Source organism: Plutella xylostella, chromosome 20 (assembly GCF_932276165.1).
Source record: "Plutella xylostella chromosome 20, ilPluXylo3.1, whole genome shotgun sequence".
Taxonomy (NCBI): Eukaryota; Metazoa; Arthropoda; class Insecta; order Lepidoptera; family Plutellidae; genus Plutella; species Plutella xylostella.
In genome coordinates this window covers 5064192-5082112 of record NC_064000.1, presented here as the reverse complement: position 1 = coordinate 5082112, position 17921 = coordinate 5064192, and the positions used below count along the sequence as shown (strand labels likewise).

The following is a 17921-nucleotide window of genomic DNA, read 5'->3' as shown; positions in this document are numbered from 1 at the left end:
TGTTAAGCACTAAGTTTCTTAAAAAAAATAGAATATAATATAATTAGTTTATTAAGAGTGAAGTCTGAATCCACAGACAAACCAGTAAACTGGTTTTGTGGGTCATTATTAATTGTACTGTGTTTTTTTTTATGTTTACTTAATAAATACATTGAAACAACAACAACAACTATTTACTTGCCTACCTATGTACCTACTAAATGAAGGGTTGGTTCCTATATTAATTTACTTAAAGAAGTAATAAAAAATTGCGCTATAGGTATGATTCTTATCATAGATTTTCATCGAGGTAGGAATGTAATAAAAGAACTTGTATGTATATTTAATATTATTCACAATATTTATTTCACAAAATGTTTTAAACGACACCCACATTGCGTAAAATCAAACATAGGCAGACAGTTAAGAGAATGTAAACACCTTAAAATTTTATTAACGCACAAAGTTAAATCCTAAACTTACAAATTAACAGAGCAAATTGTATTTCTATATTATACCTTATACCTAATCTAACACACGACACTACGTTCAAAGGCCAAGCGGTGTTGCCATAATAAGTTTAATTATTCTATATTCATAATACTAAGTACTTATACTTATTAGACTTATGTTATACTAAACTTACTTGCATTTGAAGTAATATGTAACCATAGTAAAATACATTAATAGTTGAGATAATAAAATTCATGACTTTCTGGTTACCTTCGATGTATAAGTTAAGTTGACTTAAGTAACTAAGATATAATTTATGCAGTTTTGGTGCTAAAGATATAAATTTCCACACAATATATACAGAAGCAATAACTAATCATAGCCATAGGCATTTTAAAGGAAATAAATAAGTAAACTACATAAAACTGTATCATTCTATACAATATCGAAAAAATATTCTCATTTTCAACTAACTATAATTGACATCAAGCAAGGATACCGCCATTATTTTTAAGAATAATTATTTAAAAATAAAAACTTACTTTGGTTTTTAATAACTTATATTCTAAACCGAAAATAACGGTTTCTGTATTAACAAACTAGTAAAAAATAAATCGTACTCAGCCTTTTCATAAAATAAAAATTATTGCTCGAAAGTACTAAAAACTATAATAAGTAATTAAAGTACCCCAAAAATTAATTAGGTACCCAGTACAAATAATATCTAAGTACTTATATAAATTTATTGACATTAATTAATTTAAAAAAATACTTAACTATATTTAAAATATGGTGAATTATTTAATATTCATAAACATTTGGTGTCTAGCTAAGCATTCAAAATATATACAAAGCATTTTCGGACTTAGGTATAGCTAGCGTATGATTCGTCAATCCATTTAAGGAGACAGAAGTTTATTAAAACTAAATTCTAATATTAAATAAATATGTATACTGAGTTTTTAACCCATTCTTTTCAATAAACAGTATATTGCCCAAATGAAATATGTTTAAAATTTTACAGAACAAATATTTTTCCAAAATTAAATTTTGAATATGTATTATTTTAATATAACTTAGTTATTTACTATTTATATAACTTTTTAAGCAGTTTTTATGGTAAGGGAAAATCCACCAATGTGCCTAGGGCACTAACTTAACTACCTACATGGTTATATTTTGCGAAAGCTTTAAACACACATAATACGAAACCCATACTGTACCTATATAGGCACTAAAATATGTTTAAGTTTAAGAAATGCCACGTTTGAGCAAAACAAGTACCTAAGTATTATAATAAGGAATGGTATTGTATTGATGTATTGCAGTATATGGCGGGGAAATCTGACCCCTTTCAATAGAATTGTTACTAAGAGAGGGGGGTCAGGTTTCTCTGCATATGACCGTACCTAGCTGTCAATAATTAAATTCATGTATAAGTCGCTTATACCTAGGCATGTGTTACTATAATTAGGTCTTATATTATTGGATATAATATTTACCTAATACACTAATAGATAGAGGGTATAGTTAATTAAGATCTAGAAACTCACACAAATTTTAATAGATTTATTCTATTCATTGGTAGGGATTATGAGGTCTACTGTATCGATATGACTTAAATTATTTCGTTGATTAAAAACCACATCTAGGTAAGTCTTTACACTGATAATTTGGTATTTTAGCTTAGGATCAAGATTTTATTAGAAAAGAGGTGTAATTGACTAGAAATTTAATAAAGATTTTTGAGAAATATTTATAGTAGGTATCTAAGCAAGGTAAGCAATGTAAGTTCCAATAAGATTTAATTTAAATTTTAGCGTTGTCATCCTATTACGTAGGTAAATGAATAAGAAATCGGACAAACTTTGAAAATAGTACAAACGACTAGACGGAAAATGCAGTTCTATTCTGAAATATCTTGATATGTTAAGAACGACTTACTTATTTAATAAATTAATTGGTAAACCTAGGTAACACACTAGTTCACTCTAAACGACGACAAAAATGATTAAGTATAATATTATACTATGTACAATTCGATTTATTACTGTACTTAGATACTGGCACTAAAGTTTCGTTGCTAAGAAACACTCACAATACCTAAACTGCGTAGTAATATTATATTTAAGGCAATCAGGACGGTATCTTGAAATTAGTAAGGCAAACACTTCAAAGGCACCTAGTTACTAATATGGTTTACAAATTATAATAAGTATGTATTTTGAAAACCCAAACTTTTTATATATAGTACAGCTACTCGCTGACAGATGGCGCTGGTACGGTTTTTGTATTCGTTGAACCAATATTGGCTAGTCCCCGTGGAGCCAGGATAATCCTAGCTGGAGCCACGAGGACTAAAGCGTACTCTCATTTGTTTACGCCCAAGAACTTGGCTGCTTCGTCAGCCGACGAGAGGAGTTTGTTGATGATAGTTTTGTCTGGGATACCTAGCAGTTTTCCGATGAGGTCGCCGCTGTTTTCGGTGTCGTTTTCCGCTTCCGAGGAGTATTTTCGGGACGCCATTTGTATTTTGAGTTTCTTCTCGTAGGGCGCGGCGGGCGGCGAGTTGTTGTTGTTCACGTTGCTCGGTATCTCGTTGCCGGAACCGTCGTCGTCGTGGTAACGGTAGCTGTTAACGAGAACGTTTGGTCAATACAAGTCTGTGAGAACAGTAGAAACGACACGAGATAAAATGTATCTCTAAGTTCGAAGTTGATGACCTAACCTTTATCTATACGTCTGAAGTAGATGACAAAATCTTTGTCCATATGGACCATATGGACACTTAAATAAGTTAACCATGCATAAGTTACAATCCCAGCCCAAAAGTAAACCCTCCTTACCCATTAGACAGGTTCTCAACGGGCGTGTGTGGCGGAGACACCTCCTCGTCATCGGTGGGGTCATCCCGGTGCTTCTTGCGGTGGCGCAGCATGCTGTGCTTGAGCGTGAACCGGCGCCGGCAGAGGTCGCACGCGAACGGACGCTCCCCGGAATGCGTGCGCATGTGCCGCCGCAGGTCCTCCGCCGACCAGAACCGGCGGATGCAGAATGCGCAGACCACCTGAGAATGAAAGAAAAGGGTTAATATTTATGCGGTTTACCGGTTTAGAAGGAGGATATTTTGATGGTTATGATGTTGCAAGCGCATGATACTCGTATAACTCACCTTTCTATTGGCGTGGTCGGGAAATTTGCCCCGGTCGTCGTCGTCGGCGCTCTCGCTGCGGTCGCTGGCGGCGTCCAGGGCTCCCTTGCTGACCAGCTGCTCGTACTCCGTGGCGTGGGAAGAGGCCAGGTGCCGCAGCGCGCCGCCGCGGTCGCTGAACGAGCCCTCGCACAGGTGGCACTTGAACGCCAGCCCGTCGGGGTTACCATCCTGATCGTCAACTGTCTCCGGAGCTGGCGACTCTGGTAGTGTCTCTCCCAACCCGTGCCTCGAAGACATGTGCTTCTTTAGCGTCTCCATTGAGGAGAATGTGCTGGTAGGACAAGAGGCGCATTTGAAGGGCCGCTCGGGGACCGTTCGAGACGCATCATTGGCTGGTTGCGGTGGGGTTACTGTGTCAGGTATGGGCTCGGCCAGTATGGCTCGCGCTGACCCTCCATGCTTCCTCAGTAGATGACGGTCACAGTTTGACTTGGTGGTGAATAGAAGGGGGCAATGCGGGCACTTGAACGGCTTCTGTCCAGTGTGCGTGAGGACGTGGCGGCGCAGGGACGAGGACCACGGGAACTTGCGGTGGCAGTACGGACAGGACACTCGGTTTGGGGCCAAGCTGTACGCCGACTTCTTCTTAGGTGGTTGAGTTCCTATGTCCGCGTCCGATCTGGAAAGAATTACACTATTAATTCATTGTTAAATGATAAAAGGTGAAATATGATGTATACAGGATTTAGATGATAGAGTGGAAACTTACTTATTTTCATCGCTCCCGGAGTTATTTCCTTCACTAGTGGAAGCCACCAGACCCTCTTCATCTTCTTCTTCATCACTTCGAGTTGGCACGATCGGTATGGGTAAAGGTTCTTGGGGGTTCACCACAGGTGCTTGCTCTGCGTCCTCGTTCTTATCAACAGTTAGTGATAATGGCTTATTGATAAGATTTCCTGCGATTTTGAGATCAAAGTCTTTGGTGATTTCCTGTTGACGAGTTGCTAGAAGAATTTCAGCTGCAGCCCTATGCGCGGCGGTGTGCTCATCTGATTGCTGATTATCTTCCGGTTCTTCTTCGTCAATAACTAGAGTGTCCTCTTCATCTTCTTCATTGTCAGCGACTTCATCAGAATCTCTGCGCACAGGGGAGCGTTCAGAGGGGTGCAGTGGGTTTTCTAAATGACGAGCTAGAAGTGCGAACTTTACTCGGTCAGCCAAACAGTCAGAAGTAGGGTATGGAGGAGGCGCCCTTGGGGACGGTCGCCGGATGCTCCAGTGCTGAGGGTGTTGCTGCTTCACGTGACGTTCCATATTCGACCTGAGTGTAAATCTAGCGGCGCACTGAGAGCAAGAAAAAGGTCTTTCAGTTCGGTAACGCCTTTGCTTCTGTTTTGGCATGAGGACTCCGTTTTTTATGACCATTTTCACAGAATCTGTCTGTGGCACCATGCTCGTGGGTACTGGCGCTGGAGACACAGATCGTGGTGGAGGTACTGGTGACGGGTCACGAGGTGGTTGTACTATTGGTTTCTCATCTTCTTCTATAATCTCCTGCTTTGGTTGAGTTTTAGCTTCTGGAGTTATAAGACCTCCGCCAGACATGCTCAGACCACGAATGATCTCTTTTTGTATCCGTTGCTTTATTTCGGCAAGTTCTTGGGTATCAGTGGGTTGAGGAAAAAAAGAGGTTTGAAGAAAGTACGGGTTAAGAGGAAAAGAAGGGGGTATTGGTAGACCAGGTAATCCGGACATTGAACTTGCGTAGATCTGGGATAGTTGCGTGGCATAAAAGGCGGGGTCAATCTTTGGTAAAGGGTTATCGAACAGTCTATGATGGGCTAGCAGGAATCTAGTTTTCTCGAAGGCAGTAGCAGCAGCCGCAGCCGAATCAGTATCAAAAGGAACCTGTGGCGTGTTTTTCGGCTCATCATCATCTGTATCACGTTTCTTCTTGCTGAGGTCCAGCACATCGCAGTTGTTATTATCATTGGTGGATAGATCGACTGGGGCATCGTCATCGTAGTGATCTGGTTCCTCGTTGTTTTTGTAATTGATTTCAGGAGGCCGAAATTCTGGTATTTGAGTCAACTGGCCAATGCCCTTTACTTTGATTCGAGGTATGATTGTTTCAGTGTCCCTTGGTGTCAGTGAGGGAGTCTCGGGCAAAGTTGGAGTCAAAGAGGTGACTGGATGTCTTTCAGTAATAAAGTTCGGTGTGAAGTGAGATAGAGGCGTGTCCCGGCCAGTGGACTCGCTCCGTCGGTCAGAAATTTCTGGAGTGTGGAAAGCAAGCGATCGCTTCACTTCCTCTCGAGATATTTTTGAGTTGACTTCATCATTGTTTGGGTCTTCAGAGGGATGGTAAATGATGGAGCGTTTAACATCTTCTCGGGTAACTTTTGCGTGGCGGTTTCTTAGATGCCTCTCACAGTTGGCTTTGGTAGTAAACGCATAATTACACACAGCGCACTCGTACGGTCGGTCTCCGTTGTGAGTTCTCATGTGCCGCACAAGAGCAGCTTTATCTAAAGATGCATGAGGGCACATGTTGCACCGATAGGGGCCTGGACCGTTTCCACTTAGATGAACTCTGTTATGGCCTTTCAAAGCTCGCAGATTGGGGAACTTGGCTGGGCACAACCTACACGGAAACTCCCCACGCAATTTCATTCGCCGGAACTCTGCCGCAAAGCTGTCTTGCGTCTCTTCCTGGTCTCGGTCCTTTAGAATAGTGTCTGGTGGGGTCAAGACAGAGCTTTCAAGAGGCACTCTAGTCCCTGTTAGTCTTTCAAGCAAACTACCAGCCGATGTCACATGCAGGATGGACTGTATATCCGCCAGGTCTCTCGCAGCATCTAAATGACGAAGACCGTTTTCAGAATACGAACTATCTTCGAACTTGGGAGTGAATCTCTCCATAGGCGGTGTTAAAGTTCCAGGAATGCCAAAGGATCGGTTTCTAAGATCCAATTTGGCAAAGAAATCCTCTCGCCTATCTCGTTCAGGAGTCACAACTGTGCGTGTCGGCGTGCCACATGACTTTCTGTGGACATCCAGGGCCTCCGCGCACGGGAAGTCGCGGGTGCAGTGATGGCAGCGGTACCTCTCCCGCGGGATGCTCCTGGTGATGTCCGCGAACTTCCTGAAGTCCGGGTAGTCTTTGTAGTTGGGGCGGGAGTCGTCGCCATGCGCCGTGAAGCGGTGGAGGTCGAGGGCGTCGGTGGAGTCGAACGCTTGCCGGCAGTGCGGGCACTCCAGACGAGCTGTTCGCTTGATGGCGGTGAGCGGGCGTGGGGAGAGGGTTGAGGGGGAGGCGGCGCGTTTCCTGCTGCGGCGCGCCTCCTCGTCATCACTGACGGAGCGGTTGTCGCTGTCGATGCTGACGGTGCGCGTGGCTCGCTCCCGGACCTCCATCTTGATGTCCTCTTCGTTGTTCTCCGCCTCGATCTTGGCTTCAATGATCACGTCTTCTGTTTTGATATCTGCAACAACGATATAATGTTTTGTTTTAATATGATTGCGTGTTTGATTAATGTGAAACTATACCATTACAATCGTACTATTCCGGGAAAGCCGACAATGGATGACTCAGTACTCCTCTAGCGACAGTTCGGCATCAATAGTTTTATGAATCAAAAGAAAATATTATTGGCGATATTACTTCTTATATTGAAAATAACTAGGTTATATTATTAAATTATTTGTATCTGAATGATAGCAAAGGCACAGAATAATAACCAGTCACACAAAGGGTTAGTTTCGCTACCCGTCAACAGATGGCGCTAAAAGTCACTGCGGTATAATTACATATCATTTGAGAAGAAAGAAAGGTTTGCGTGATGTGATGTGAGTGGTGACTCATATATGTATAAATAGTTAAACCCTTTGTCCTACCGTTCAAGAGTTAAGGTGATTGAACCACAAGAAGTTATAAAAATTAAAGAAATATTCAAATATATCAGACACTATTACTCTGTTATAGGCGCCTATGACGTAGTTTTGTATAGGTACTTACAGTTTTAATAACAATAAAATCCGTGAATCCTGATTGTATCATCAATCGGTTAGTGAGAAATGATTCAGATTAATAAATATTATACTAGGGTGTAGTATACTCAGATATATTCGAACGCCATTGAGTACCTAATCTACCTAACCTAAGATTTACCTACAAGTGTGGTCCGATTTTAACTTCATTACGATTGTAATTAATTGTACCATTATGTGTTGTTGATAGCGCCAGCCTGTAACTCCAAAAGAAAAAAAAATTGAGATATTTTTTATTCAGAATAAGTAAAAGTTTTTCAGAACTCAGAGACACAAATTTACACCTTATCCCTATTTATTAATGTACCAAGTACGAACCTAATTAATTACGGTGCAGAAGTACATAATTATGTTTAATATTATGTAGACCTTAGGTAGGTTAAATTATCACGCTCAGAAGTTATTTCTTAAAGGTGAACTTTGATTACGAAATCAAAGGAATGTTGTAAATAATGTGATTAATGAATGAAATGTAAAATGACATAGTAAACAGATATATGAGATAGCAATCGGGCAGTGATCAATTTTCGCTTACTAAAGACTTCAGTGATAGATAAAAACATCCGTTGTGTCATACCTACTTTTGCTGAATGATTTAAGGAAAATTCCTAAAAACTACTTATGTATCTAGGTACTTATAAACATACCTACTTACTAGTATACATATGTATGTATGTATTGGGGTATATATTATAATACAGTAGGTATACATACCTACTTATCAAATTAGAAATTGATACGCAATGAATAGTTAAGAGATAAACAAAATGGCGCTGAAATTGCTGAAAATGAAATGGGTAACGTATTAAATAGGTTATATTTATAAATATTTTACTAGGGAACCAGGGACTATTTCACAATGTCGGTTTAAGTATTTAGTTAATATAAAATAACTATAAACGTTTTGTGTTATGTATAAGTAGAATACTTCCTATACACGAACATCGGGTTGGTTGTGTAAATTAATCAGCGAGTTATTTTTCATGGGCACTATTATGTCGGTCGCAACCCACCTAAATTTTAAAAATGTTCATCTTCTTTTCCTACTGTATATTGAATTAAAAAGCATTCGATTGTAAGAGAATCAAATACAAATTAAGTAAGTACCTATCTAACAACCTAAATACTCGTATAATAATATGAAGAGACAAATAAAATTACTTGGAAAACGATCAAATTCCGACGTAGGTAGGTACGTAATCAAATCCAATTTAATTTCTGGAAACGGTTTCATTGAACGCAGATTTCAGAACGCGTTTATATTTTTGAGTATTTTTTTTCGATGATACTGGCAGGTTTATTGTTTTATAATTTGCCAAGTTACGAAAAAAGTTTTGCATGCACGAGGACTTTTTTATCGACTGAAAGGCAAATGAGGTTGCATTTTAAAACTTCCTCGGAAGTTTTAAATTTAGAAACCGAATCGGGGGTCACTCAACTTCATATACGGAGAAAATGTGTGACATAGATGCGGTTGGGCGTCTCGTGTCGTGACTTCCTCCTTCCCGCTTATTCGGAATTTAAATCGACCTATCGCCATCCCGCTATTGTACCACCTTATTAATACTGGCCAGTCGCACGGAATTCCATCCTATGTGTATGAAAATATGGTTTGAATTCGAGATGTGTGTATTGTAACGGTGTTGGTACTTATAAAAGCGTTTCTTTGATTGATATGGCGAGGATGTCGCCTGCGGAGCCACTGCTTTCGTGCACACCTGAATGGGTACAAACGGTACTCAATATTACAGACATCATTATCTTGCTGCTGTCGCGATGAATTATACACCTTATCGGTAGACTGGTAAGGTTGGTGGTGTAGGAATAGTTCGAGTTGGTAGTCTTAGTGAAGCCTTCATTTAGCGTTCGATGGTACACAATTATGCAGCAGGCCTTTTGTCTGTAAATTGATATTGTTGGTTCTGTGGACCGCTCGGTTCAGGGGCGGGTCGCAACTGTCTCCGGCGAAATTTAATCATATACTTACCTGTGGTAGTGCGTAGTTCTAAAACAATGCTTTTGAGTTTTCATAGACAACTGCAACAACTGCGCTTGAGATGTGGACGCAACTTTCTCTGACAAATCCTATTCTGTACATGCTCAGCGCGTTCCTTCTTTTAATCTAATATGTCTCTAAGTATCTACTTAGGCTCCTTTCCATTCCAATCTGACAAAGGTCCGAAGCAATCTCCGGTACACGGCTACCATATTAAGAACAAATTAGTAAGGACAGCAGCAGCCGGCATCGCTATGCGCCGCTCGTCCGTCGGTTGCTAACGGTACGGGTTATGATGCTTATGATCATTCGGTGACGCCGTGAGTGTCAAGTAGTCTGTGAACGTTACACGTGCATCCTTTTTGGTGTCAAAGTAGGTACCTACCTCGTACCTACTTACCTACCTAGGAGACACGGTGAGAGCTGGAGAGCGGCCATTTTGTTTGAAATAGTATTTTCAGTTTCAGACCTTTCTATAACGTGCTATAACTTAACTTTTACGAATGAGCAAGTTATTTAATAATTTTAAGAACTATTTTAAAATATCTAGCTTACCGAATTATTTATCTGGTATAATAATCAATTACCTAAGAGTTTAGGGCAACATTAGTTTGAATGCGACAACTTGTAAGCAAAGTTAGATGTCGGTATTATCGATTCGGTTTTCCAGTCCAATGATTCATTGGCTTTCTCTTGACGGAAAAGCGATGTAAATTTTGGGATCGTTTCGTAGACAATGAAGTTACCTATCTAAATATACCATGTACCTATGTTCTTTCTGATTTATATTAGGTACTACATAGATAACACCCGAGAGAGATGAATGTCAAAAGAATATTTTCAATGTTAATAATTATTTAGTGTAGCATAAGCATAAACCCTTCTGAAATTCGTATTCATAAAGAGTATGAGTTGTTTTGTGACCCTTTAGTGCCCACAAAGGGTAGAGGTCTAACGGGTTCATTTGTAATAATCGGGTATCGCAATAAATTCAATTTTGTGAGGTTGATTATTCATATGTACCTATAACTCAATTTAATTTGTGTAACTAGACGGTAACATATCCATGTAACAGTAGTAAAAAGCTCTACTAAACATAATATTTGAAACTGAATAAAAACGCAGGCGGGGCAGGAAAACCGTCAGCACTTTACAACAACATGAGTATCACAATAACTCAGACACCATAGTTAAGTCTTTTGAAGTTGACCAAAAAGGAAGAAAGAGGCTGCACTTAATTACTCATCTTTTCTTATCAGCCAGTCCAATTGTCCAAATTTGACGTTTTGCCCAACGCTCGTCTGTTTGGGCAGTCGTCTTTGTCAATTGGGACCGGAACACACTATTCGTAATCACGTTATCGTTATCAGATAACCGGGAACCGTTATTTGGCGTCATTGTGTGCCCAGCCTTCGACAAACTAGCGACGTATCGACCGATAGCCTCAGGTTGTGTAATTGATGTTTTTATTTGAATTTTTGAAATTATTCAGACTTACAGACATCTTTTTGAAAGTACACCACTGGTGTATGTCTCAAAAATGGTTCGATAAGTAAATGAGATAAGATGATATGTGAAGATGGTAAGTATAGCACAAACAAAACATAGCAAAAAAGAGCGTCCGTATTTCCAACGGTCACAAAAATTTACTTTTAACCCAGAATTGTCACGAGAAAACCCAGGAGACACGAAGCACAAGCTAGTTACTTATTCAGTGTCTCCCCAAGCGTCTTATCTCAACGACGATGTAACATAAGAGCGAAATGAACCAATAAAAATACTTGCAGGTCGTCTGCGCGTGCGGGACATTCGAATAAGCTGTTAGCATCGGCTTACCTTCGAGAAGACATGATCCAGTCACTGGATACAGACAACATTACACTACGTACTGATGACAAACTTAGTTAGAATCTGTTTTCGAATACACTTATTTGCCTACTTAGGTAGAAGATTCTGGGGTATCTGTGGCGGATTTTGGAGTTAACTAACGATAAACTAAGAGTTAATTTTTGTAACTGTATTGACTATTTATAATAAGTAAGTAGGTACTTATATCGACTTAAATTTCGATATTCTCTGGACGATTGTTTTTTGATGAGTCCAATTAAACCAAGTATTGATACCTACTGATTTCGTAAGTAAAGTTTAATTATAAGTTTGAACAAACTTTCTACGTCATCCGAAGAAGAGAATCTTAAAATTATGAAGAAATAAACAAATATTGAATTAAACATTAGTAGAATAACAACTGTATCCGGCTGGCACAGAAGCGATTCAAGCGATCTGTTTTGAAGGCGATCCGTGTTTTCCAAGATGGATAGTCTATGGACACAGCTGTTCCATAGACAAAAGGATGAACTCTCAGGAGATCGACCCAAATACCCGACGACGCAAACGAATGCCACATAATGAGATCGTTACGGAATTTCTTTACTTTAATTTACTTGTACTATAGGTAGGTAGGTATTACTTAATTTTCATTCCGCCCGCGCCTCGGCCGGCCAGTGTTGGTTTTAATAAATGGAGTGTGACGCTGTTTTACTTTTTTCTTGCTGGCCAGTGATAATTTGTAAGCGATAAGTTTAGTTATTATTTTAAGTATCTTCAGTACCTAAGTAACTAGATTGATGGATAATGATTATTATAGGTAGAATTCTTACAAAATATTTATATTTTTAAGTTACTTAGTAGATAAAAGATACAATTTAGCGCATTTTTTTGTTAGTCACTGTTAGATTTATGGTGTTAGACGTTAAATAGTTAAGTTAATGATTCACGCTCCGACTCGAATAATGACAGGAATTGCTCTAAGCACGTCAATGGCATTGCATTTTATCGACATAGATAAGGATATAAGTACTTTAGTCAGAGTATGTATCTACGAACCTATCTTGGTACAAGGTTTCCAAGTATCGGTGAAGATTGAAAAGAAATTGATGATTGTTGTTTAAGCGAAGTTAGCATACGGTGACTAATGTTAGTTAAGATGAGGATTGGCAAAGATACTGGTAGAAACCGTAGATCGAAAAGATATCGCATTTTGATTTACATCATTATTTTCCGGGGTGTAGAATGTCCATATTAGGCTTTGTTAAAGCGAGATTCTTTCCAGATCGTAGGTAATGGGGCATGCAGCATGCATCAAAGTATAACTAGGTATATGCAGAGCTTTGCAAAAGTGTTACCTACTTATACTAAGCCGAACCATCGTAGTCGTACAACGAAAGTTATTTGTTACGGTGTTTAACAATTTTTCTTTTTTTCAGTGGTACTCACGTTGCTGGCTGGGGGGCTCGGCCGCGGGGGCGGCGGCGGCGGTTGGCGCCCCCTGCATGGCCCGCGGTCGCCGGCGACGCCTGCGCAAGGTAATACATATACAAATTAGGAGGTAGAAAATACATCAGTCTGTATCTTGAAGCAGATGTTGGTATGTGAAGGGGTTTTATGTGTTCTGAATAAAACTACCTATAAACTTTGTCAAAATTCACTTATACAATACAGTGCAATGGATCTATGGGACGAATACGACAGCATTCTAATTGAATTATTTTTTTAAAGTTTTGCAATAATAATTTGTTATAAGAGCTGCTGATATGAATCTTGTTGGACATAGGCTACTCGTTAGGAAGTACTTATGTTCTTGGACATAGGCCTCGTGAAAGGAGTGCCACAAGGCAATAATCTTCTTTCGATACTCCTAATACAGCCTCTAGCCCGCTACCAATACCTAGGTGTTATTAAGTCTATTGTTCTATGCATCATTCATAAATTTTAGAAGAAATAAAGAATCTACCTACTTATAGAAACCATATATTATATAGATAATATAGAAACCTACTCTTCATAATTAGGTACATTACTTATATTCTAACGCGGTACGTTTGATTGAAGTTCACAATTCCCAAGAATCGTGTAAGAGTTTATATTACAATAAAGTAATGTAAATTTGCTGTACAATCTCACCCGCCTTTGTAACACGAGAGCTCACGGTGATTCCCGGATTCGTCAGCAACTTACGGCCAGATAAAACGTTATCTGGTCTTCTAGCTAGCCTTTCTTAGGTAAATCTATATCTAAGGGGCCGTCCATTAATCACGTGAGGTCGTTTTTCTCATTTTTTGACCCCCCCCCTCCCCCCTGGTGATATTTGGTGAGGTTTGGGACCAACCCCCCTCCCCCCCCCCCTGGATCACGTGTATTTTTTTGGAAGTCTATGTAAAGGCAATTTTTGACTAGAAAAAATATAGGTCATTCTACAAATCGTTAAAATTTTTGCGCCGTCCAAAATATCGGTTCAGAAATACCTAATTTTTGACAAAAAATTAATACACGTGATGTCTAACGAAACCCCCCCCCCCCCTCGTGATGTTTCGTGAGGTTTTCAGTAGCCCCTCCCCCCCCCCCTTTGAGCCTCACGTGATTAATGGACGGCCCCTAAGTATAATTTTATGCCCATATAAATTTATTGTAATTTATTGGCGATAAATGAAAACCAAAACTCTTATTACAATTACTATGTATACTTACATATTCCTGTCTATTAGATTATTTTTATTTTGGAAATTCCACGGTAATGCGAAGGGCCAAGAGCAGATTGCGGGTAAAAGCTTTAATAGAGAATAAAAGATAAATTTAAACAATTAGAGCTTTTAATATTTTTTCACTACTCGACGACAGGTGGCGTTACTAGTCGTATTTAACGTCGAAGCTTTTTCAGCAAAGTATAATATTACAGAATGGAGTACTATAAATTAATTTTATAAAATAAACATATGAAAATTTAAATAAACGTAATGCATTAATAAACTAAACATACGTTTGTACCCACTTAGAGTCACTTTATAAGTAAACAACTTAATAGGTAGTTATAATGTTACCAATGTTCAGTAAAGTAAAATTCTTGAGAAATCAATGGCTAGAGATGACATAATCATCAGTATCATCACCTATCTTTATGATGTAAAGGCAACTCGAGAGCAACTCGTCAGATAAACTCGATATCGCAATAACAAACCGTTTATGTGATCATTTACTCAAGAGATTTTCAGATAAAAGTACTCGAGTGATGACAAAAGATCTCGCTCACTGATAAATGTAAGGTGTTTCATAAGTCACGCGTTCCTACAAGAATCTAATTAAAACTTTTTTTACAACTTCCATAAACGATACAATTTTTTAATAAAAAAATAATTAAATAGGATTTTAGATTGTATAATTTCATCTTAACACGTTTGCTGCCGCTGTTCGTTTAAATTAGAAGTCTGAATAATTAATAAAAGTAAAAAAGATACTTAATTCTATTATGATTGTTAAATCAAAATATGCATACTTATTCTTTCTAGAGGTGGTGGCCATTATACTGTTTTTTTTTGTATTTTCTACTTCTCTTTTTTTATTTTGTATTTGGGGCTAATCTATAATATTGTATTTCGGTTCATAGGTAAACTTAGGACAGTAAGTTATATGTAGGTGCATTATATAATAGTCTTGAATGCATAAGGGACTAGATACCAACTCATTTTTCAGTGAGAAAATCATAGGACTATTCCCAAAGAGATAGATAAATTACGAAGGACATAATAATTAATTATAGGTAAGTGACAGTTGAAACCTTTTAATTTTTTTTAAATCTATTCTAATTGCTAAAGATCATACAAGAAATTAAAAAAATGTAAGCTGTTTTTTTATTGCGTGCGAGGTACTTAGCAACTTTCAACGTAATGATGTACCTATCTTATGACTAATAAGTGATTATAAGTATACCTATTCAAATGATGAATTTTTTTCCTAAGAAGGCACATTATCTAATAGGTTAGGTAGGTATGTAATTGGTAATTAGGATTGCGTAGGTACGTATCAGGTAGAAATTAGCACACACAATTTATTTGTCTTGCTTGAAGAAGACAAGGTGCGCGTTGAAAAATATAAAAAATAAGCACTTTGCACTTTTTATTTACGTTTTAAATAAAAAAATGGGATACGCATAAAAAAAAAATTATACTGTTATTAAGTGGTGAATTGAGAAAAAAATATCAGCTCCTTATTTTATAAGGATTAGGTACCAATAAAAATATATAAGAATTAATTATTATCAGTTATAAAATAGTGTTAACGTTTTTTTTCTTATAAATTTATTATTTATTGAAGATACAGTCAATATTTGGAGTAAAAAAGAAGCAATTTAAAAAAAAAAATATTGCCAATATTACTATTAAATTAGAAATACTAATAAGTTCATTTTAAATCCTCTTTATTTTAGTTTAAGTATTTACTTATATGATTTCTGAGGGTAGTTTTTGCATCCCCATTGTATAATGAGACTTTTTAGAAAGTACACTTTATACAATATGAATTATTAAAATGTTTAATAAATTTAGGGATAAAATTATGAAATATTGACATGTTTTTTAGAAGAACTGGTTGTAAAAAATATATTATACTTAGCACGAATATGTATTTTTCATATATAATTTTTAAGCCATTTCCTTGTATCTCAAAACGCTATATAATAAAAACCAACGATCACTGATCATCAATTAAAAAAATACATGGCACTTGCAATATCCCTGATAAAATTAGCATCGTAATCTAATCGAACCACACTTACCCAATCGTGGATAATTTTCGCTTTATCAGCCGCTGTTAATTTTATTTTAAAAGTTCAACTCCACAATGCGAGCTTCTAGTCTTTCACTGTACACCTTAATTTTACGTTGAGCTTATTTTGCACTTTGGATAAAATCACTTAGAAATAAAAGTTTATAAGGCACTGTAGATTGTTTTTCCGCGTTTGCGCGTTTACATCCGCGGCAGGGACGACCTCGCGCGGCGAGATGTCGTCTCAGTGTGATGAGAGCACGCACTGTTCTGTTGTCGCTCTGCTCTCGAGGGAGCAAAAGATGGCTACCGATTGGTGGAGAGCGGCCGGCCGGGCGCGCGGGGAGAGGGAGAGCGCGCATCTCGCCCGAGACGCGAGAGAGCGAGACAGCTAGTGGCGGCCGCGACCCGCCTGCACCAGTCAGGTGGATTTGAGAGCGATGATAGTATGGAGATGGCACTGAGTGCGGACCTGCTTTTGTCTTTTATCGGGATTATTAGCGCCTTATCTATAGGATTATAATAATATATCGAGGCGTCTGTGTACCTTCGACTGTTTATTTATTTTGTCGACGCTGTCTATTTTATGAAGGCTTTGTTTAGTTTTTTTAATTTGTGTGTTACTTCTATCGAGCGTTTCACTGACGAAAAAATATATCTTCTTATCATTTACTGGCGCACAACTTATAAATTACCTAAGTATGTATATCTGAAAATTCTATGGGCAAGTAGGTATCCAAAAATGTCATGTGATTATGCTTTGATGAGTAAGAACATACCTGCTTATCTCACATATTTTAAAAGTATTTAAGTACTTACTCGTTATTTTACATCAATTTAGTTTGATTAGGTTTTATTTAGATCTAATTTTATTTTAAGCCACGTAAGCGATAACTTTCATATGTCTTCCTATAAGATTTTACGTACCTACTTGTTTTACCTAAGTTAAACCCATGTGCCGTAAAAGTGTTAAAGGATTTAGTACCACAAAAAAAAAGTTATCAATTTTACATGATTAATACTTACCTGCATAGTTAATTGATTGTGATTAGTGATTGCATATCCATAATTTCATATATAATATATAGGTAAGTACACTTATCCATGTCCAATATTATGTAAGTAAGTAAACATCCTTACCTAATAAGCTTAAAATATTTGAATTCGAATTTAAATTAAAAAAGACCTACTCAACTATCTAGGTACCTATAATGAATATTGACACACACAATTGGACACAAATAAGTCCCGAATCGGACATAAATAAGATAACGTCTGAAGGGTGATCCTGCACTAATCGGTCAGTGCTTGAGCAAACACCGCTCAATGTGCACACACAATGAGACTCTGTTATCCACGAGGGTGAGCGCTGGTAGCTCAGTCGGGTAAGCGCCGGCTTCTCACGCCAGAGATGCGGGTTCGAATCCCGGCGCTGACATGTACCAATGAGTTCTTTTCTGAATTCAAGTACAATGTATACCATCGCTCTTACGGTGAAGGAAAACATCGTGAGGAAACCTGCATATTTAGATTTAGCACATCTAGATGTGTGAACCCACCAACCCGCAGTGGATCAGCGTGGTGGGAAATGTTCCAAGCTTAGGAAAGCAGTTTAGACCTTGGGTATATGCACAAAGGTTCCACTCGAGAGAGCCAGGTGCAGGTACTTACACCAACACAGATAGAATT

The 17921-nt window shown here is 38.1% G+C and overlaps 1 protein-coding gene and 1 long non-coding RNA gene across 2 annotated transcripts in view; one reads left to right on the top strand and one right to left on the bottom strand.

Annotated features, from left to right (window-relative positions):
• Positions 1-317: 317 nt before the first annotated feature.
• LOC105388647 (zinc finger protein Xfin) lies at positions 318-16705 on the bottom strand. Its single transcript, XM_011559591.3, has 6 exons — positions 16243-16705; positions 12912-12991; positions 4356-7074; positions 3605-4265; positions 3279-3499; positions 318-3064 (listed from the first exon to the last, which is right to left on the bottom strand). The coding sequence occupies exons 2-6, from the start codon at positions 12967-12969 to the stop codon at positions 2803-2805; spliced, it is 3921 nt and encodes a 1306-aa protein (XP_011557893.3). The 5' UTR covers positions 12970-12991; positions 16243-16705; the 3' UTR covers positions 318-2802.
• LOC119691645 overlaps positions 10833-17921 on the top strand; it is a 29714-nt gene continuing 22625 nt past the window's right edge. The window contains exons 1-2 of the long non-coding RNA XR_005253979.2: positions 10833-11083; positions 12902-13000. This is a non-coding gene — a long non-coding RNA (uncharacterized LOC119691645). The remainder of the gene's footprint in view (positions 11084-12901; positions 13001-17921) is intronic.

What these genes read in the sequence shown, in the direction of transcription:
- LOC105388647 (XM_011559591.3), bottom strand. Translation starts at nt 12,969, where the DNA reads ATGCAGGGGGCGCCAACCGCCGCCGCCGCCCCCGCGGCCGAGCCCCCC. An exon ending in TCCGGGAGCGATGAAAATAA is followed by an intron (nt 4,266 to 4,355) that starts GTAAGTTTCCAC and finishes AATTCTTTCCAG; the next exon opens with ATCGGACGCGGACATAGGAA. An exon ending in GTTGAGAACCTGTCTAATGG is followed by an intron (nt 3,065 to 3,278) that starts GTAAGGAGGGTT and finishes TCTCGTTAACAG; the next exon opens with CTACCGTTACCACGACGACG.